Raw genomic sequence first — 19,474 nt, 5'->3', positions numbered from 1 at the left:
AAAAATATTTATAGGAGCTCCTTTTGTGGTGACAGAGAATTGGAAATTGAGGGGGTACCTATCAATTGGGGAATGGCTGAACAAGTTGTGATATATGATTGTAATAGAATACTATTGTGCTATAAGAAATGATAAGATGCTTTCAGAAAAACATGGACTTATAAAACGATGCAAAGCGAAATGAGTAGAAACAGAACATTGTACACAGTAACAGCAATGCTGTACAATGATCAACTGTGAATGACTTAGCTGTCCTCAGCAATACAATGATCCAAGACAATTCCAAAGGACTCATGAGGAAAAAATGTTATCCAACTCCAGAGAAAGAACTAATTGAGTCTGAATGCAGACTAAAGAATACTATTTTTCACTTTTTTTCTTTGGTTTGAAGTTTCTTCCACAAAATGAATAATGTGGAAATGTTTTACATGATTGCACACATATAACCCTTTATCAGACTGCTTACCCATCTCAGGTATGGGGGAGGTGAGGAAAGGAGTAAATTTGGAACTCAAAATTTTTTAAAAGAATGCTAAAAATTGTTTTTACCTGTAGTTGGGGAGAAAATATTTTTTTAAAAAGAGGTTGAATAACCCCTTGTCAGGTATGTCATGGTAAGGATTCCTTCATTAAATAGAATGAATACATATCCATCCAAGGAAGTCCCTTCTACCTCTCAAATTCTATGACCTCTGTGGGCCTCAGTCTCCTTATCTGTAAAATAAAGGAAATGAGCATAAAGCATTTTACTATGTTCCAGGCACTATGTTGTGATTTTTAGAAATATTGTCTCTTTTGATCCTCACAACCTTGGGGGGGAGGGGCAGGTGCTATTATTCCCATTTTACAGATGAGGAAATTGAGACAGAAATTAAGTTACTTGTCTAAGGTCCTACACCAAAGTGTCTGAAGTCAAATTTTAACTCAAGTCTTCCTAACTCCCAGTATAGTGCCCTACCAGTTGACTCATCTATTAAAGCAGATTACCTCTTAAATTCTCTTACAGATTTAAATCCTATAAATGAAAATGTATCTGAAAAAGTAAATTACTAAAGAATGCAAAGGACATTTAAAAATTAAACCTTTGCTAGAAGAATTATCTCATAAAATATAAATATCTGGTAATTTACAAATGAAAGATACCTTAAAAAAATTAACATCTGCAAATGGAAATGTTATAGGTCAAGCACAACATATAGATGGCAGAAAGACTGGACATGTACCAAAGCCCAAATAATATGAGAAAAGCTTACCAACTAGCAAAGGTAGTTTTAGCAGGAGACAGGCAGGAATACCTACCAGTTACATCTTTTGTATGGGTGTTACCTTTGTGCACATGGGCACCTTATTCAGTCTGTCTTCTTTACTCCCAAATGCTCCAGCCCTAAGGTTGTGCTTTCATAGTAATTCTTCTTTTCATTATCTCCCAGACCCATCTTCAAAGTCTCTCACATGGATTCCTTTTTGTTCCTAAGAAAACCAAAACATGGAGTGGGAGAGATCTTATCATAGTCTCAGGGTAGTGCTCTTTTTTGCTGATGGGGGTGACCAAGAAAAAGAAAGGAGTGTTTAAGGACACTGTCACTGTTAACAGACACATGATGCCACTCCATGAAAAGGAATAGGGTACAGGTGATATCTGGCTCTAGTCTATTGGCAACCAAGGCCTCTGAGCCTCTATGCCCATTCCCAGGCAATAGAAATGTTCTGCCATTTTTGCTGGCATCAACCTCTGTTAGATTCTGACATCCAAGGACAACATGTGGCTCACAGTTTGATGATGAATGGCTAATGCCAACTTGACCTGGGACTTGCCTCAGGAACAAGAAGGCTAGTTGATAGCTTTACCAACAGAGCTAAGATGGAAGCCATGAGTGGGAAGTGATAAGGACAATCCTTAATACTCTTCTACCTGAAAAGTACAGCACTTGAAGAAAGAAAAACAGAATGGTGTGAGAAGATGAAGGGAAGGTATATTGGTATGACAGACAACAGGGTATAGAAGAAAATATGCTGGGGACGTAGGATCCAAGTTAGAAATTCAAGTTACTTTTTTTTTTTACCCAGTTTCCTCAAATGTAAAATGATGACACTGGATGACTTCTATGGTCATCTTATATAGGATCATATGATGGAAGCATTCAAACACACAAAATAAGTACAATAATGCTATTTCATGGAATCCTACCCAGGGCCCAGCAGAATGCTTTACACAAAAGATGCAAGAAGGAAAAAAGACATTGAATGTTTCTTTTTCTTTCTTCCTAAAGTAAAAAGAGATGTGGCAGTATGGTAGGACAATCTCACATACATAAACAGCTACTATGAATGCATAGAGACGTGTTCTGCCTAGCATAGTTAGTTTTTAGTTAGGCTTTACATGAATCTGACCAGGAATTGGGATAGGCCCGAATGGATCTAGAAATTTGGGGGTGGCAAGTGTTCAGGAAACAAGAGATATATGTGAAATACGCTTTTGAATTCACACGGGTATTTCAAAATTATTTAACATGAAGGATAGATATACTATATACATTATCTACCTTTGCCTTATGGGCTTTTTGATAGGCTTATAAATACCCAATTAGTGACATAACAGTAATGTATAAAGATGAGAGAACATGAAGGAAAGAAGAAAAAAGCACTTTTATTTTTTTGTCAATTAATTAAGGACCTGAAATATGAAAACTTCCACTGCAGAATACTGGTTTCACCCCATAAAAATATATTCCAAAAAAGTATGTTACCTGGGATATTTCCATATACATGCATCTAAAAAACCCCTTCACACTCAAAATCTTATGGCCTTCTACCATTCTAAACCTTAAAGCTTAATCATTATTTAGATAGGTAAATCTATTTCAAACAGGGTAAATGACTCTATCTAGCACCATAGCCTTATCTTAGAGCTGAATTTTACGTTACTACAAGTTACTCAAAAATTCATACAGTACTAGCATCATAAGATGATCTCATATTTGGTATTTTTCTCCCACATTTTCCCAAATACCATCTGAAATTTAGATTCTCTAACAGGTAGGAAAACGCAACATTTCAGATGCTACTATTCAACAACTTATTGGTTTTGTAATTTTTATAAAGTTCATATCCTGCAACAAAGTTTTAAACATTTCATTGAAATCTCATTATCTTCAATCAGGATTTTAAAAAATACATTTGATACAATTCACACGTGGGCAGAACAAAAATTTTACACTTTACAACAGCCATTTAAATTTCACATTGTTTCGTGGGTGTTACACAAAGCATGAAAAGTATTTCGTAGTAAGTAATTTGGACAGTGTTTTGCAGTAGAGTATTTCCTCATACAAGATGCTGTTTACCATTTAAAGGTCCTCTTGATAAGATTCAAATACACAAAAATATAATGGCCTTAACTATCTTGAGATACTGCTTTATAAATCTAGGACAGACCTGAACATCATCAGTGGTCTGTTTTTTTTTTTCTTTTAATTTCTTCTTGATATTCTCACTTGGTTTATTTTCAGTAAACAAAAAAGAATCAATACCATATTTTAGTACTGTAATTACCATCTTTTATACTAAAAACCCAACAAATTATTACTTTAAAATATTTGGGCCAATGTGAGAGTACCAGTTGGCTTTATGTAAACTATGTATTAGCTCCTCTCTTCATTAATGTATTTGGTTTAGCATGCTGCTTTCTATTAAGGTGACAAAAAATAACCATAATTTAATTGAAATAAAAAAGTATAAAAATTTAACAGAAATGTACAGCTGTTTATATTCACCTGCATTTATCATTTCCAATTATTTTTAACAATGCTCAAGTGCAATTTAAAAGACTTTAGTATTACAAATGTTAATGACCTATAAATAGCAGCATTTATGCATGACAGTATAAACAAAACTGCCAGCATTTCCATTATTGACCCTGTTTTTATAGAGTTATAATGAAAACATGCACAGTATAAGCTTCTGTCTGAAACTGAGTATTCATGTGGTCTTAGGCCATCACTAATTTTGTTTTCCAATTTGGATTTAAACTTAGATGTCAACTTACAGGTCTGAAACAAAAAAGAGCCGTTTCATGGTTTCAGACTTGTCTGGGTATCTTAGAAGGCAAATTTTTAAAAAAATGCAACTGTAGTGAACATTTTTCTGCTTGTAAATCAAAGATTCTCACACCGACAACGACTCATCAACAGTAACTTGACTGTGATACTGTCCATCTCTAGGAACTCAAAGCTTCAACCACTTATTAGATGTCCATAAAATAAAATTAATTAGCAGACAGAAGAGTAATTTAAGATAACCTTAATGGTCTAACGAACCTTCCAAAAGGAAGGAAATATAAAGTTAAAGCTGATATACCAAACCTAAGTTATACTGATGTATCTCAGTACTAAAGATTTATCACATAACTCTTAACTAATCTCAGAATTACTTCATCAATAACAAAGTATAATTGAGTGGATAAGCCTTAACTCCAGATGTCCTTGCTTTTGAGGCCTAAAACCATTATTTGAAAAGTATCATAATGCCACACACTCATTCATACACAATTTTGTGTGAAGGTATAGTTTTGTTGATTTCTTCTATAATACTCTCCATAACACTGGTAATTCCTTAGGTCCATTGCCTGCAATGGACAAGTGCTGAAAAATCCAACTTCCACAGTGAAAGGCATATTTTAACCAAATGAAGAATAATGAATCCTCCACACAGGCTCAAATTGGAACTATTTCACTTAGTATATGCTGTGAAATTATAAGTTTTTTTTTTTATCTGCAGTCTTTTTGAAACACAAGGCACAAACAGGAAGCAGACATTTCAAAGAGTGATTGTCTGAAAGAAATGTAACTGTTCAGGGTCCTTAGTCCATTTTATTAGAATACCTCCTTCTTTCATGTCTATGCAACATCTTCTAGGTAATCTGCAACATCACTAAGTTGAGAAACAGTAATGTCCTGTGTGAGGTCTTCAAGCTTTTTGTAAAAAGAAAGAGAAAACAAATAATCAGTTCTCTAAAATAACAATTACGATAATAAATAAAAAAAATTATCATTTACAAAGTACTTATTTAACAAAGCACATCAAATCCATTATCATTTGGTTTTTACAATAATTCTAAGAGACTAATAGTACTAGGCATTTGATGAGAAAACTTGAGACTGGGCTCAGGTTTACACAGTTCCTAAGAGGCAGAAATGAGATCAGGACAATGATCAGAATCTCAAATAAGCTATACAAGTGAAAAGTTTAAGAAAATTTGGCTAAGCATTACTTTTAGTAAGACCAACAAAATGAGAAAATGGTTAAAAAATATCATTAATTGGTCTTATTTGTATCTATTGTAGACTTCACTCAGTACAAGCACATCTCTCTGAACCTCTACCTATATCCTTAAATTTTACTGAAATTCATTAAAACAGGAGAAAAATGGACATTTTAAAACTTCTATCAATGATTTTTTTAAGATCAAAGACTCTCAGAATTGAGGAATCTAAGAAGTTATCTAGTCAGTCAATAAAAATTAGGTGTCTACTTTGTCAAACATTCCAATCTGTACCTTAACAGTTAAGAATTCCCTCTATATGATACCCAGTCAATGAACATCTACACTTTGTGAGAGAAACCTCCAGTAAGGGAAAGACCGAAGTAAAAATTGAACCTAAGGTGTATCTTAAAACTCTCGAGTGTTTATCAAATACAGTCAAAATCAAGTTAAATCCAATGTCATGGAATAGAGAAACACATAGGCATAATCTAGTTGAAACAGAACCCTCTATTTCCCCCATTTCCAAATCATGCTGTCTATATTCTGGTCATTCTTGACATTGTCATCCTAAGGGAACTTGGACTTTGCCTCTGGGACCTAGGGCTCTGATAAGTGAATTTTCACCTAATCTTTTCTAGAACCATGCCACTATACCACTTCTTGATCGTTTTCAAACCAAGCCAACCTGGAATTTGGCCATCCTTCCTACATCCCTCCTATCAAAAGCCAAGCTCTTCCCCTCCTACCTTTCCTTACCCCCACTTTATGATTCCCCTTTGTATGTTCTCTTTCTCCATTAGAATTTAAATTCCTAGAGGGCAGAGATTGTCTCATTTGTAATGATTCATCTAAGATTTGTCAATGTACCATTTAAATTTCATTGTTATGAATGATTTTTTCCTTAAACATCATTTGAGAATATGCTAATATTAATATGATTATATCTTCTCAAACAATGTAGAATAACGTACCTGTCTTAAATCTGTGGGGAATGGCACATAAGCCACAGAATAAAATCAATGAAGACAATAGGAGAACTTTGTTTTAAAAGATGCTTTTGTATGATCTAAAAGAACTGTGTTTTTATAAAGGCAGAAAACAGTCATCCAAAAGGAGAATAATAAAGCAACAATCAAAAAAATTTTAAGGAAAGAGAGTAGACAGTAGTTCATAACAAATGAGTTGTTGATATCAAGGAAATTTTTACCAAAGATGGTAAAAATAAGTTTAGAAAAATGAAAGGCCCAACAAATGCTAATATGGACACTTGATACAAAGGTTGCTTACGGGATCACTTTTTGAAACAATTCAAAATATATTTTTTTAAACTGAAATTAGTCAGAAGCACATAGTTTAAGGTGAACTACAGAAATACAACACAAAATGGATCAAGCTAGCTTCAGGAAAAAAAAGAGAGTATGTTTGCATACTGAATATATAAGAGGTTCAGAGTGGATATGAATAATACATAAAGTTAGTTTGTATTGTATTGCTAAAGCTAACTAGCATCCCTTTTAAAGTTCTCCACAATTATTTAACTTCTGTAAATCCTATCTTCTTAACTACATTATATGATGTCCATGGCAGAGGCATTCATCTATTTTGTTTATATTGTCCTCAATAACTAATGTATGCTTCACAAAGATCACCCTGATTATATGACCCTCTAAAGTACATCCTAAGTAAATGACTGGTATTAGTACAGGACAAATACATCGGATTAAAGTATTTATGTAGCATTTCCTCTTCTATTAAAGTCCTACTCTGAGAGGACTATAATATGAAATGGAGATAATCATGGTTCTCAAATATGCCAAAAAACAAACATGGCGAGAATATAGGTCTGCCAAGGCCCAGTTCAAATGCCATCTTTTCTATTAAGGCTTCCAGGGTTTCCTTAGCCCAAAGTCATCTCTCTCCCCCTGAACTATTCAAATATTAGGTTCCAAATTAATTTTTAGTGTCATGGACAAGTTTTGAGAAGAACAACATTTAGTTATGATGTTTTAAAATAAAATGTGTTTCTGACAATCACAAGAGTATATTATGTAATGTATGCATGTATGTATACACACATGTACTCTCTGATATTTGAAATCTGTGGTAACTTGGATCAAGGGCAGGCTAAAAATGACCGTTGTACCATTTATAAAGAATAAACTTGCTAAGGAAATAATCTATTTCCTTTAAGTAACCATTTTCTCCCTACTTTTACTGTAGAACACTCTTGCTAAATTCTATTGAGATTCTTCTGCATTTCTTTAAAGGTAGAAAAACCCTTAAGAGTTCATCAAGTACAAACTGTATTTCAAAAAGAAATCCCCTCTACAATCCCCAGAATTCATTTATTCTCTGCCCCAAAATATCCAATGATAGAGCTCTAACTTATGTTATAATCACCAGTCACAAACATTTGCCATATTTCTGGAAAAGAACACATAACTATCAGTTCTTATTAGTCTAGTTCAGATTAAAAAAAAAAAAACTAAAACCAGCACACACAGTTTTAGAATCAACAGTCATCCCCTAGGGTTGCACTGCTTGGAAAGAACCATCCATCTACACCAAATTCTGAGTTGTGGTTCCTGGTTTCTCTGTCTAGACTCTTATTTTCTGCCTACTCTAAATCTCTGAATACAGATCATTGTATATATAGTTAAGACTCTTACTGTGCTTTCCTGCCCAGTGTGGATCTCTGTACATCGTCCTCAAACTGGATTTCATACCTTATGTGCTTTGTGGACATTGCTTGATATTCTACATCACTCTACAAAGTACCATTATACTAGATAACTTTCTATTCTAGAGGGGTGGAAGGAATAGAGATAGGGACTAGACTTGTGATTTTACTGGTCTAAGGAGCTGTCTAGATGAGAAAACCCCTTAGCAATGCAGCCCAACAGTATTTCTGTAACTTTAGTCTTAAAGAGTGTTGCCTAGAGCATTACTCTTGAGATAAATGATCTGCCTAGAGTCACAAAGACACTAAGTGTCAGAGGTGGGATTCAAGCCCAGGTCTTCCTGCCTTCAAGGCCAGTTCTCTGTCCACTTTATGTTATCATTCCTAACTCACCCCAATTGTGAGATTTTCCTGCATTTTGTTCTATATGCATAAAAAAACCAGCATGACTGTGCCTAATCCTTGCTGATCTACCCTAGGCAACTACAAAGGCAGGACACCCTAGAAACACCATTAAATTGGGCTTAAATCCAAGTCCCAGTGTTTAGCAGCTGTTCTCTTGGTCAATTCAGCAATTATCTTGAGCTGGAGTATCAACAGCTGTAAAATGTTAATAATACCAGTACTAGTTACCTCACAGCATTGTTGTGGGAATGTGTTTTGTAAACTTTAAAGTGTAACATGAGTGGCAATTATTATAACTGTCATCTATGACCTCAATATATAATCAATAATCATTTATTAAGCTTCTATTATGTACCAGGCTCTGGGGATATATATATATAAAAAGACAGAAGTGAGACAGTTACTATTCCCAATAGCTCTAATTCTACTAGAGAAATAGGACATATTCTATGTAAGTAAATATAAGAAACACACACAAAATATACAGATGCATAAAAAAATAAATAAATTCACAGTGGGGGGGGCACACCAATAATTGTGTGAATTGCAAAAGGGTTCTTGAAGGAGGTGGCATTTAAGCTGAGCACTAAATAGTTTAAAAAAAGGTGGAAATGAGAAGAAGCATGCCAAGAATAGGGGAAAGTCTATTAAAGATACAGAAATGGGAGAACAAATGTCACGGACAAATTATGTACATAATAAACCAGTTTTCTGGAACACAAAGTGTGTGAGGGGGCACTAGAAAGAGTCTAGACTGGGGTAGTTGTGGTGTGTACAAAGAAAATGGAATGAATGTTGGATATACCAAGGAAGTGCAACTGACAAAACCAGTTAACAGTAGAAAGTGTCAGGATCTGGAATCTTTAGAAAGCCTTGACTTCAAAACCAGTCTCCAACACTTCCTAGATGTTTGACTCTAGGAAAGTCACTTAACCTTTCTCAACCTCAGTTTTCTCACCTATAAAATAAGGATAATACTAGCACCTACCTCACACAGTTTTTTTGAGGATCAAATAAGATAATGTATATTAAAGCAAAACTTTAAAGTGTTATTTTTAGCTATCATAACTGAAACTTGGCAATGGATTGTATATGAAGGATGAGAGGGAAAAATCATGAATAACTTTCAGATTATGAATATGGGTACCTAGAAGAAAAGTGGGTGCCCTCAGTAGAAATAGGGTATTAGAAGGAGAAGTGGGCTCAGAAGATATAATGAGTTTGAGATGCTTTTGAGATATCCACGGAGAATTATCCCACAAATAACAGGAGCCTAAGAGACAAAGGAAAGCCAGACATACAGATACACAGCTGGACATACATCTGTATAGAGATAACAAACCCATAGAAATTGATGCAATCACTAAGAAAGAATACACAAACAAAAGATGGGGCTAAGGGTAAAGCCCATACATAGGTGATGTGATATGAAAGATGATCCTACAAAGACAACCAAAGGGACTGGTTTATATGGCAGGAAGAGAACCATGACACAGCAGTGCCATAAAAAGGAGAGAGCATCCAGAAGGAGAGGATGGTCTACATCAAAGGTGTTAAACAAGCAACATGGCCCATAATTCTCTGGAGTGTGGCCCAAACCAAATTAAAATGTAACTGGGAAACACCTAAAATAAAAATACAATAAAAAATATATACTACATTTTACAACTAAGTCAATGATTCTATAAGTATTGATCCTTATGTACAGATTAATGGCCCCCATTTCTATTTGAGTTTGACTTTACTGGTCTATACTGTCAAAATGCTGAAAACAGGTCAAGAGGGATGAGGACTGGGAGAAAGGCTGGTAAAAGGGAAAACCCTCAGGTAGCACGGGGGAAAAAGGAAGAAGATCGGATATGCTAAATGCTATCCTACTTATTCAAGTGACTCTAGGAAAGGTGACTTGGATTTATGAAAACAATTCTAATCTCTTACTATCTCTTATTATGGACATCAACTCTGTTGGTCATTTTTGTTCTGCCATTTCCAGTATAAAGGTCATTCTCCTTTGCAGAGAAAACAGAGATAAAAATTCAGTAGCCCCACCTTCTCTGTTGTCAGTTATTATCACTTCATCTATACTAAGCAAGGGTCTGATTCCTTTTTTGATCCTTCTTTTTTCCCCATTATAAGTAAAAAAGCCCTTTCTGGTTGTCCTTTGCTTCCCTTGCTGGCTTCAGCTCATTATAAGCTTTAGCCTTCCCAACACTATATTTCTAGAATTGTGTGAAACTCTTAAACTGATTGTTCTCTGGCCTTGCTTTTAACTTCTGTACAGTCTTTTAACATTTTTTCTTCCTTACTGGAATTGCTTTCATGTCATTGGAATTTTATTCTAGAGCACTTCTAATTTACCTTAGGCTGACTTCCCCTGAAGCATTTTAAGTCATGGGATCCTACCTCTAGGTCTCATAATCCAGTGAAATCTGTCTTCTCAAAATTCACAGTGCATGTCAAACTATACTCAGTTATTTTTCTATCTTTTTCTGTTCCTTCATGCTGACAGTATCCCAAGAGCACAAATTAACAAATTTCAACTATATATAAAGCTTCTCTAGTCTACAAATCCATTAAATACATTTCTTCAAAAAGCAAGAGATCATTCAATAAAAACATGCATGTAAGAAGCATACTTTATCATTGACATTGATGTCATCTAGTTCCACAGAAATGTCTTCTTCTATCTCTTCACCAATACTTATTTCACTTTTCTCTGAGCGATGACTTATGGTACTATTTCCAGAAAGGTAAGAAAAAAAGGATTGTGAGGATGAGAAATCATTCATAAAAATTAACCTATAAAAATGTTCATTAAAAAAATAAACCATTTAAGCAAAAAATCTGAGTAACATACATTGAGCAATGTTTCATTAAAGATACTAAATATTCTCTTAGAAGTAAGAGTGGCATAATGGACAGGTTGGTGTATGGACGACCTGAGTTCAAGCCTTACCTGTGATATACAGGCTATGAGACACTGAATATGTCACTTAACTTCTCAGGGAAGTAATATACACACCTCTAAAACTAAAGAAATCAAACCAAAAAAGTCATTCATTACTCTCTTTTTCTGTGTGTGTGCATGTGCACACACATACATACGCTGAAGACGGATCAGCAGCTCAAATTCTTGATTTTCTTAAAAATGTACTTTCTCATAAGAAAAAATATACTTTTCATCTAATTAAGTTTCTGTAATAGTTCATCTAGATTTGTTTTAATTAAAATATATGAATTATAAGTTTGTGTGATAAATATGTAAGATTAAAAAAAGATTCCTTTTAAATTTATTTGTAACAAATCGTTTTTTCAAATTTGGCAACTTAATACAATAAGTGTTTACATGTTTATTCACACTTACTTTGCATGTGACAAAAGTCTTTTGAAAACCCCAGAACTGCCTATACCTTTTTTTTAAATTTTATTCTTGTTTTTTTTTTTTTGCTTTTTAGAGGGTAATTGGAGTTAAATAACTTGCCCAAGGTCACACGGCTAGGGGGTGTGTGTGTGAATATCTGTGTCTGTGTCTGTGTGTAGGCTGAGATCCGAACTCAGGTCCTCCTGACTCCGAGGCCAGTACCCTACTCACTGTGTTACCTAGCCACCCCCGGCATACCTTCTTTAAGGAAGGTTTGAGAGAGACCTGTTTTTATATTGAAAAGGAATGGAAAAGCATTTTGAAAGCACTTACTATGTGTTAAAGCACTGTGCTAAATCCTAGGAATACAAGAAGTAAAAAAAAAGGAAGTCTTTGCTGTTAAAGAGCTCAAATTCTTTTTTTATGTCTTTTTTGGGGGGGGCTTTTTGGAGTGGGGAAGGTAGGGCAATTGGGGCTAGTTTTTGTGTTTTGTCTGAGGCTGGATTTGAACTCAGGTCCTCCTCACTCCAGGGCTGGTGCTCTATTCACTGCGCTACCTAGCCACCCCCAAAGAGCTCAAATTCTAGTTGGGAGAGGAAACCCAGATAAAAGAGTTCAGCTGCTGGGCAGAGGGCATGGATCCATAGGGTGTTATGGCAGAGCAGGTGTCTATGCCTGGGGTGGTGTTAAGATAGTAGACTACTAAACTGGAAGGAGAAAAAAAATAGAAATCAAGAAGGAGTAACTTAACAGCTTTGAGTTTATTCATATATGAGGTCTTCACAGTAACCAGTCTTGCTTTAGTTATTCTATTTTAGTGATTTCTATACTACCCCTAATAAATCTAGATTGGGGGTAAATTTAAGAACATTCTATGAAGTCAAATATAAGTAAGTTTGGGATCTATTGGCATCTCCATTAGTGGGAAAATAAACTGAAGTTGACTATAAATTAATTATAAATTCTAAACAAAATTTTTCATTTTTGAAAATGCCTTCAGAAATTTACATGTATATTTTTACTTGAATATATTTGCCTGCTTAGAAAATGTCTTTCTTACCTATTAAAATCATCCATGTACTCCTCTTCATCTCCAGTTCCTAAAGTTAGAAAAATATACAGCATATAATATACAAATACACAATATACCTGAAAAAACTTTTATCTATTAATCTCAGAAGCACATCTAAAATAAATAATTTCCTTATCAACCTCAAACACATTCCCATATCAGAGAAGAATAATTATGTTATAAACACAATCTGTCAATAAAGAAAATTATAATAAAGCTTCTAATAAAGACTAATTGGGAAGAATATGAATTCTTGAAAAAGTTTCAATTAAAAAAATGCAGTTAGTGGAATGGAGAAAGCAAGCTCTATATTTGATTTCATGTTATAACCACAACCAAAATTCTTGCTGCCTCAAGAGCCTAGGATCAAAACTCTCTGGGACTATATTCAATGATTGTCCAATAAAGCTTCAGCAGTTGCTACAGGACAGGACCACATCCCATTCTGCAGCAATTACTATCATCCAGTCAAATACAGGCCTTGCCTTCTCCACAAACTAGAAGACCTAACCTTGCTACGAGAACTTCAAGCAGGTATTGTATAGTGTATTATGCAGACACAGGAAGGAGGCGATACCGTGTTTCCCCAATAATAAGACCTATCCCAAAAATAAGCCCTCACCTTACTGTGTAAGGTTCCTCTAAAATAAGCCCTCCCCCGAAAATAAGCCCTATTGAGATTGCTACTGTAGTGAAGGTGATCCCTTGCGCTACACGCGCTCCGAGCTGCATCCAATCAGAGCTGCAGCAGTGAGCGTGTCATCCTGTTCTTCCCCAGTGATTTGCTTATTGAATAAAGGTACATTTTTTTGTTCACATTTACCTGTTTATTAAAATTGCTGTCAGTGTTCATTAAAATAAGCCCTCCCCTGAAAATAAGCCCTCTGGTGTTTTTCTGTCCAAAAAATTTAATAAGACAGTGTCTTATTATCGGGGAAACACAGTAGCTACCACAGGCCATAACATGGATAACTGAGTGAATATTTGAAGTTTTCAATTGGATGGTGATGCAGATAACAAGAAACAGTGAGAGGTAGTAAGCCATATTTTGCCCTTTTAAAAACAGACGATGACCATCTTGACAACTACTGAAAGTGCAGTTAAGACTGGAAAGGTTTCACAGTTACAACCGTTCCCTCCCTACCCCACTATCCTCCCTAAGTTTTGAAAACCTTTGGCTAAGAGAGATGGGATCATTTGCAGCACACAGAGGTACTTGAAACTGTAACCTTATTCAGTATGAATCATTAAACAATATGCTAAGTGACAAGAAATTTCCATTTCAACTTCCTGGTTATAGGATGTAGATTTACTGTGAATTAAGAACTCAAAGTAATCAAACTAGTAGAATAAGAATTTATATTATATGTACTATACTGGCTACAACATAAGCAATCTTTCTCTCTCTTCTCCTGACAAATTCTGGCTTGAAGTCTGCCTAAACATGGACTAATCAATGTGATTTTTCAGTGTATATTTGTTTTTTTTTTTTGTTAAAGTTGTGTGTGTGTGTTGTTGTTTTTTTATACAGACAAGTCAATTCACAAATCACAAAGGTATTTTAAAGGTCAATCAACAAACATTTACTAAGCACCTACTTTATATCAGGCACTACGTTAAGAACTGAGAATTATCCTCAAGGAGCTCACAGTGTAATGGGGAAGACAACACGAAAACAACTATGAACAAACAATATATATGCAGCCTAATTTGGAAAGCAAAAGAATGAAGGTAGTAGCATTAAGAAGGATTAGGAAAGGTTTCCTGTAGAAGGTGGGATTTTATCTAAGACTTCAAGGAAGTCAGGAGGCAGAAAAGAGTGAGAACATTCCAGGCACATGAGACAGCCAGGAAAATACAAGGAGAATCAGGAAATGTGGTATCTTGTTTGAAGAAAAGCAAGAAGCCACTGTTAGTCTTTGGTTCTCCAAAGAGATTTTTCTCACAGAAACAATATTATAAATAATATTAAGGTTCCCATGCCCCAAAGCTTAATAATATGTATTTGCAATGAAAAATAGTGATAACATAGAAATCATGAAATAAGAAAAAATGACCTTTTATTTATTGCGGCAGCAGACATCTACTGCTGGGAGTTTACTGGTTTATTAGCTCTATTTATCTTGGATCTGGGTTCCCAACCAGTAAATTAACATTTATTGCTAGACTGTGAAAAATTACCTATTCAGTGACATGCTTGTCTTTCAAAGTTTTCTAGAATTTCCATTACAGCAATGCCTTGTCTTTCATTCAGTGCCTTTAATTGAATTTTCACATCAGTTGAGGTTTGGAGAATAAAAAGTCTCTCCTTCCTTCAGTCACTCAGTAATCAATAAGCATTTATTAAGTGTTTACTATATGCAGTGTCAGCACTGTACTAAGTGCAAAAATAAAAGTTTTGCTCTCAAAGAACTCATATTCTTGGCCTACTGCCCAGGAGACTCCCTTGACTCCTCTTTCACACTGCAATTTGTTTCACTTCTTTAAATTTTTTATCATACTTTGCACTACATTAAGTTATTTGTGGACATGTTTGATTTTCCTCTAAATTATGAGCACCATGAAAACAGTGATATGTCTTGTTTTGGCATTTTTATTTCCCTCAACCTCACCTAAAAGGTGAGCTATAAGGCCTCATCACGATATAGAAATTATCCTACGTTCCTAAAGGCCATCTCAGTAGCACACAAGCTCCCACAGGTTCTATTAAACTGAAAAGGCATCAAGAATAGGCCCAGTCATGGACCATATACATGCTGTTTGAAGACCACGCCTGGCTAATTTCATAGAGGTTCCCCCCTGACTTGACTGATGAATTTTTTTTTGGGTGGGGGAGTGTGTGAGGAGTGCAGCAATTCTCAAAAACCATCTGCTAAGTCACAGAGGAACTGTGGTTAGGATGGATGACGAGGGTAAAAAAGCGTGACCTTACTAAGAAATTATCTTGAATTAGAAAAATAATAGCAAAGTTCATTTGGAAGAAGAAAAGGTCAGGAATTTCAAAGAAACCAGGGGGGGAAAAAGATGCAAAGGAAGGAGATTCAGCAGTATCAGACCTTAAACTATATTATAAGGTGAGAGCACTGTTGAAGTACAAAATGTATTTCAATTATATTAAATTTAAAAAGTCTTGTATAAATAAAACCAATGGAGCCAAGAAAAGAAGAAATGCAGAAAACTGCAAAGAAACTTTCAAAGACAATCTCTCAGACAGGATGTGATTGTGTTGAATACTACTATGGTACAAGAAATAATGAGGTGGTTGATTTAGAAAAATATGGAAAGATCTAGACCAAGGAAGATGCTGTCCATCTCCAGATAAAGAGATGACAAGTAGAAATATGCATACTATGGTTTTACATATATGTATATGAGTGTATATATGTGTATGTTTATAGATATCTATGAATATGTGTATATATACATATACATATATATACATACATATATATATATATGTATATATATATGCCCAGATTTAAGTGAAGCCTTCTTTAAAGAGAGGAAAGGGAGGTGGGAGGGAAAAAAGTAAAAAGTGCATAGCAAAGAAAAACCCTAGAAAGAAGTAGGGCAGCTTTGAAAACAATGTGTAGTATTTATCATATAGGTTTTCTTGAAATGGAAACTTATTGTTTTATAATGGATCCTCTCCTATGTTCTACTAACAAGAAAATGGTTTTTCTTTTGTTTCATATTTAAGTTTAAAGTTAAAGATTTACAAAAACAACAAAAAAGGATAACCATATTAATGAAATAATAGATCCTTGAAGTATCACTGTTTTCTACTACACAGTATAAGTGCTCTGCACAAAGTAGTAACTTAATAAATATTGAATATTCTCTCCACTCAGATACCAGAGAAAATAAATTCAAATTTGGCATTTTAGGCAAATTAGCCTTTTAAAGATTACTTACCCTTACATCTACATTAATCTATCCCTAAAGGCAAATTAGCAGTATAATTTAACTAGTGACAAACTGATGTTTATAAATTTCTATTTATTTCTATTTATTTATCTATTCTATTTAAAAGATACCATGCCCAAAAAAATCTACTAATTTAACACCATATCAAAAGGGAAAATAAAGTTACCTAATCCAAGAGATCCAATTTTATCACTGACCATTTTCAGATCTCTCAATACTGAGCTTCCTCTTGTATCTGAGAAGAAAAAAAACAATTAGCAAACATAATTATTTATTTGTAATACCGTGTTTCCCCGATAATAAGACCTATCCCGAAAATAAGCCCTCCCCTTACTGTGTAAGGTTCCTCTAAAATAAGCCCTCCCCCAAAAATAAGCCCTATTGAGATTGCTACTGTAGTGAAGGTGATCCCTTGCGCTACACGCGCTCCGAGCTGCATCCAATCAGAGCTGCAGCAGTGAGCGCGTCATCCTGTTCTTCCCCAGTGATTTGCTTATTGAATAAAGGTACATTTTTTTGTTCACATTTACCTGTTTATTAAAATTGCTGTCAGTGTTCATTAAAATAAGCCCTCCCCTGAAAATAAGCCCTCTGGTGTTTTTCTGTCCAAAAAAATTAATAAGACAGTGTCTTCTTATCGGGGAAACACGGTACTATTAATTACTAAGATATGATCTTTAAAATGTCTCTTTTGAAAAGTGCACAGGGCTTGCTTATATGATATAAGCATAATTATATAAAAAAGAATGGCTGGAGATTAATAGGGTCTGGTCAATAGTCTGATTATATTACATGACATTCCTTATCAACAACTAAAATGCTACCAATGAAACACTTTGTTCTCACTATTCCAACTACATTACCCTCTTCTACAAAACACTGCAGCAATTTTTTTACTGGATACAAATCTCTCAAGAGAACATTCCAAAAATTCACTTTATTTTCTTTTCTTCCTTTTGTCCTCATTTCTGTCCTATAATCTGGCTCTTATTTCCTACTTGCTCTCTATTATACACATTCTTTATTTCTTAAGGATCTGCTTTAAAGACCCACTGCTTAGGGGCAGCCAGGTGGCTCAGCGAGTAAAGAGCACCAGCTCCAGTGTCGGGATGATCTGGGGATCGAATCTGGGCTCAGATACTTAGCACCACGCCCAGAAATAACTGGCCATGTAACCTCGAGCAAGTTACTTAACCCCAATTGCTTAAACAAAAAGACCCACTGCCTCCCACCCCAATCTACCCTCAGTGTACTAGCGATCACTACTTCCAAATCAGTAAACTACAATGATAATGAGGAGGGGAAAGGGATAGGAGAATGGCATGTGTGTACAGTGAGACTGGGGGTGAATGTATGTGGGAACATCTGTATATACCTTGATTTGTATATGACTGAGCATGTGAGAACCCTAATAATTATAAACTGGGATTTATTAGATGAAACACTGTATTAGATGACTTGTAATTTATACTTCAAGTTCAGTGATATATGATTCTTCCTCACTTGAGGAAATAGGGTGTGGTGAAGAGAAAGCTAACCCTGTAAGGTAGGAAGACCAGGGTTTAAGTCTGACACTAACTATCTAAGTAACTTGGGTTAAATCACAACTCTTCAGTATTCTATGCCAGAAGTGTCAAACTCAAACAGAAACATATCCCTGAGGGATTTGTACTGACTTAGATAAACAAAAATGAACACTGTAGATACTGCACTGTATTTTTATTTATTCAGATAAACATTTCCCAATTACATTTCAATCTGGTTCTGCATACTAGGGAGTTTTGCCTGCCAGACTTGAGTTTGACATTTCCAGGCAACTCTCTAAGACTCAAAGTTACAGAATAGGCATCAAACAGCACTGGCAGAGGAATGTTTCTATATCTATGAGTTCCTTATATACCAATGAAATCACAGGTTCATCCTCTAACCCTATTCTTTCTTACATACTGAATATATTTATAAAGCATATCACACATTCTCAATATACACAGGTCTTTTCTTTACACGAAGAATATATTAATACACTCTCAGTAATCTTCTGTCCTCAAATCTAAGTTCCTGGAGGACCCACATAGTAGCTGTGTAACCATGGACAATACAATTAATTTGTTTTCCTGTGTCCCCATCTGTAAAATGGAGAATAATAAAAGCACCTCTTATGGTGGTTTTGAAGGTCAAGTGAGATATTTGTAAAATGCTTTGCAAAACTTAAAGAACTATATGAATACTAGTTATCAATAATCTTCCTATAGTGATTAGTAGCTAAGATAACATAGATCTCACAAACCCTGAAATAGTACTGAAATCTAAACCTAACAAGGACTCAATCATAATAGAAAAAACAAAAAACAAGGGCAGTTCCAAATAATAACAATCATTTATACCGTGTTTCCCCGATAATAAGACCTATCCCGAAAATAAGCCCTCCTCTTACTGTGTAAGATTCCTCGAAAATAAGCCCTATTGAGATTGCTACTGTAGTGAAGGTGATCCCCTGCGCTACACGCTACATTACGGTACCTTCTGTATGCACCGTCCCCCCCCCCCCGGTGAAACGCATGCCGTGCTCCGAGCTGCATCCAATCAGAGCTGCAGCAATGAGCGCGTCATTGAATAAAGGTACATTTTTTTGTTCACATTTACCTGTTTATTAAAATTGCTGTCAATGTTCATTAAAATAAGCCCTCCCCTGAAAATAAGCCCTCTGGTGTTTTTCTGTCCAAAAAAATTAATAAGACAGTGTCTTATCATCGGGGAAACACGGTA

The 19,474-nt window shown here is 35.0% G+C and overlaps 1 protein-coding gene across 6 annotated transcripts in view; it reads right to left on the bottom strand.

Moving 5' to 3' along the window:
* Positions 1 to 2,622: 2,622 nt before the first annotated feature.
* CEP43 (centrosomal protein 43) overlaps positions 2,623 to 19,474 on the bottom strand; it is a 53,688-nt gene continuing 36,836 nt past the window's right edge. For all 6 annotated transcript variants that reach the window (XM_069070415.1, XM_069070414.1, XM_069070418.1 and 3 more), the window contains 4 exons: positions 16,875 to 16,943; positions 12,770 to 12,809; positions 10,985 to 11,084; positions 2,623 to 4,970 (listed from right to left, as the gene is read on the bottom strand). In XM_069070415.1, the coding sequence (XP_068926516.1) occupies positions 4,896 to 4,970; positions 10,985 to 11,084; positions 12,770 to 12,809; positions 16,875 to 16,943 (284 nt within the window). In that variant the 3' untranslated portion in view covers positions 2,623 to 4,895. The remainder of the gene's footprint in view (positions 4,971 to 10,984; positions 11,085 to 12,769; positions 12,810 to 16,874; positions 16,944 to 19,474) is intronic.

Source organism: Petaurus breviceps, unplaced genomic scaffold, assembly GCF_028583685.1.
Source record: "Petaurus breviceps papuanus isolate PSGF00001 unplaced genomic scaffold, PetGlider_PUasm1.0 90808, whole genome shotgun sequence".
Lineage (NCBI taxonomy): Eukaryota > Metazoa > Chordata > Mammalia > Diprotodontia > Petauridae > Petaurus > Petaurus breviceps.
This window is presented reverse-complemented; position numbering and strand designations above follow the sequence as displayed.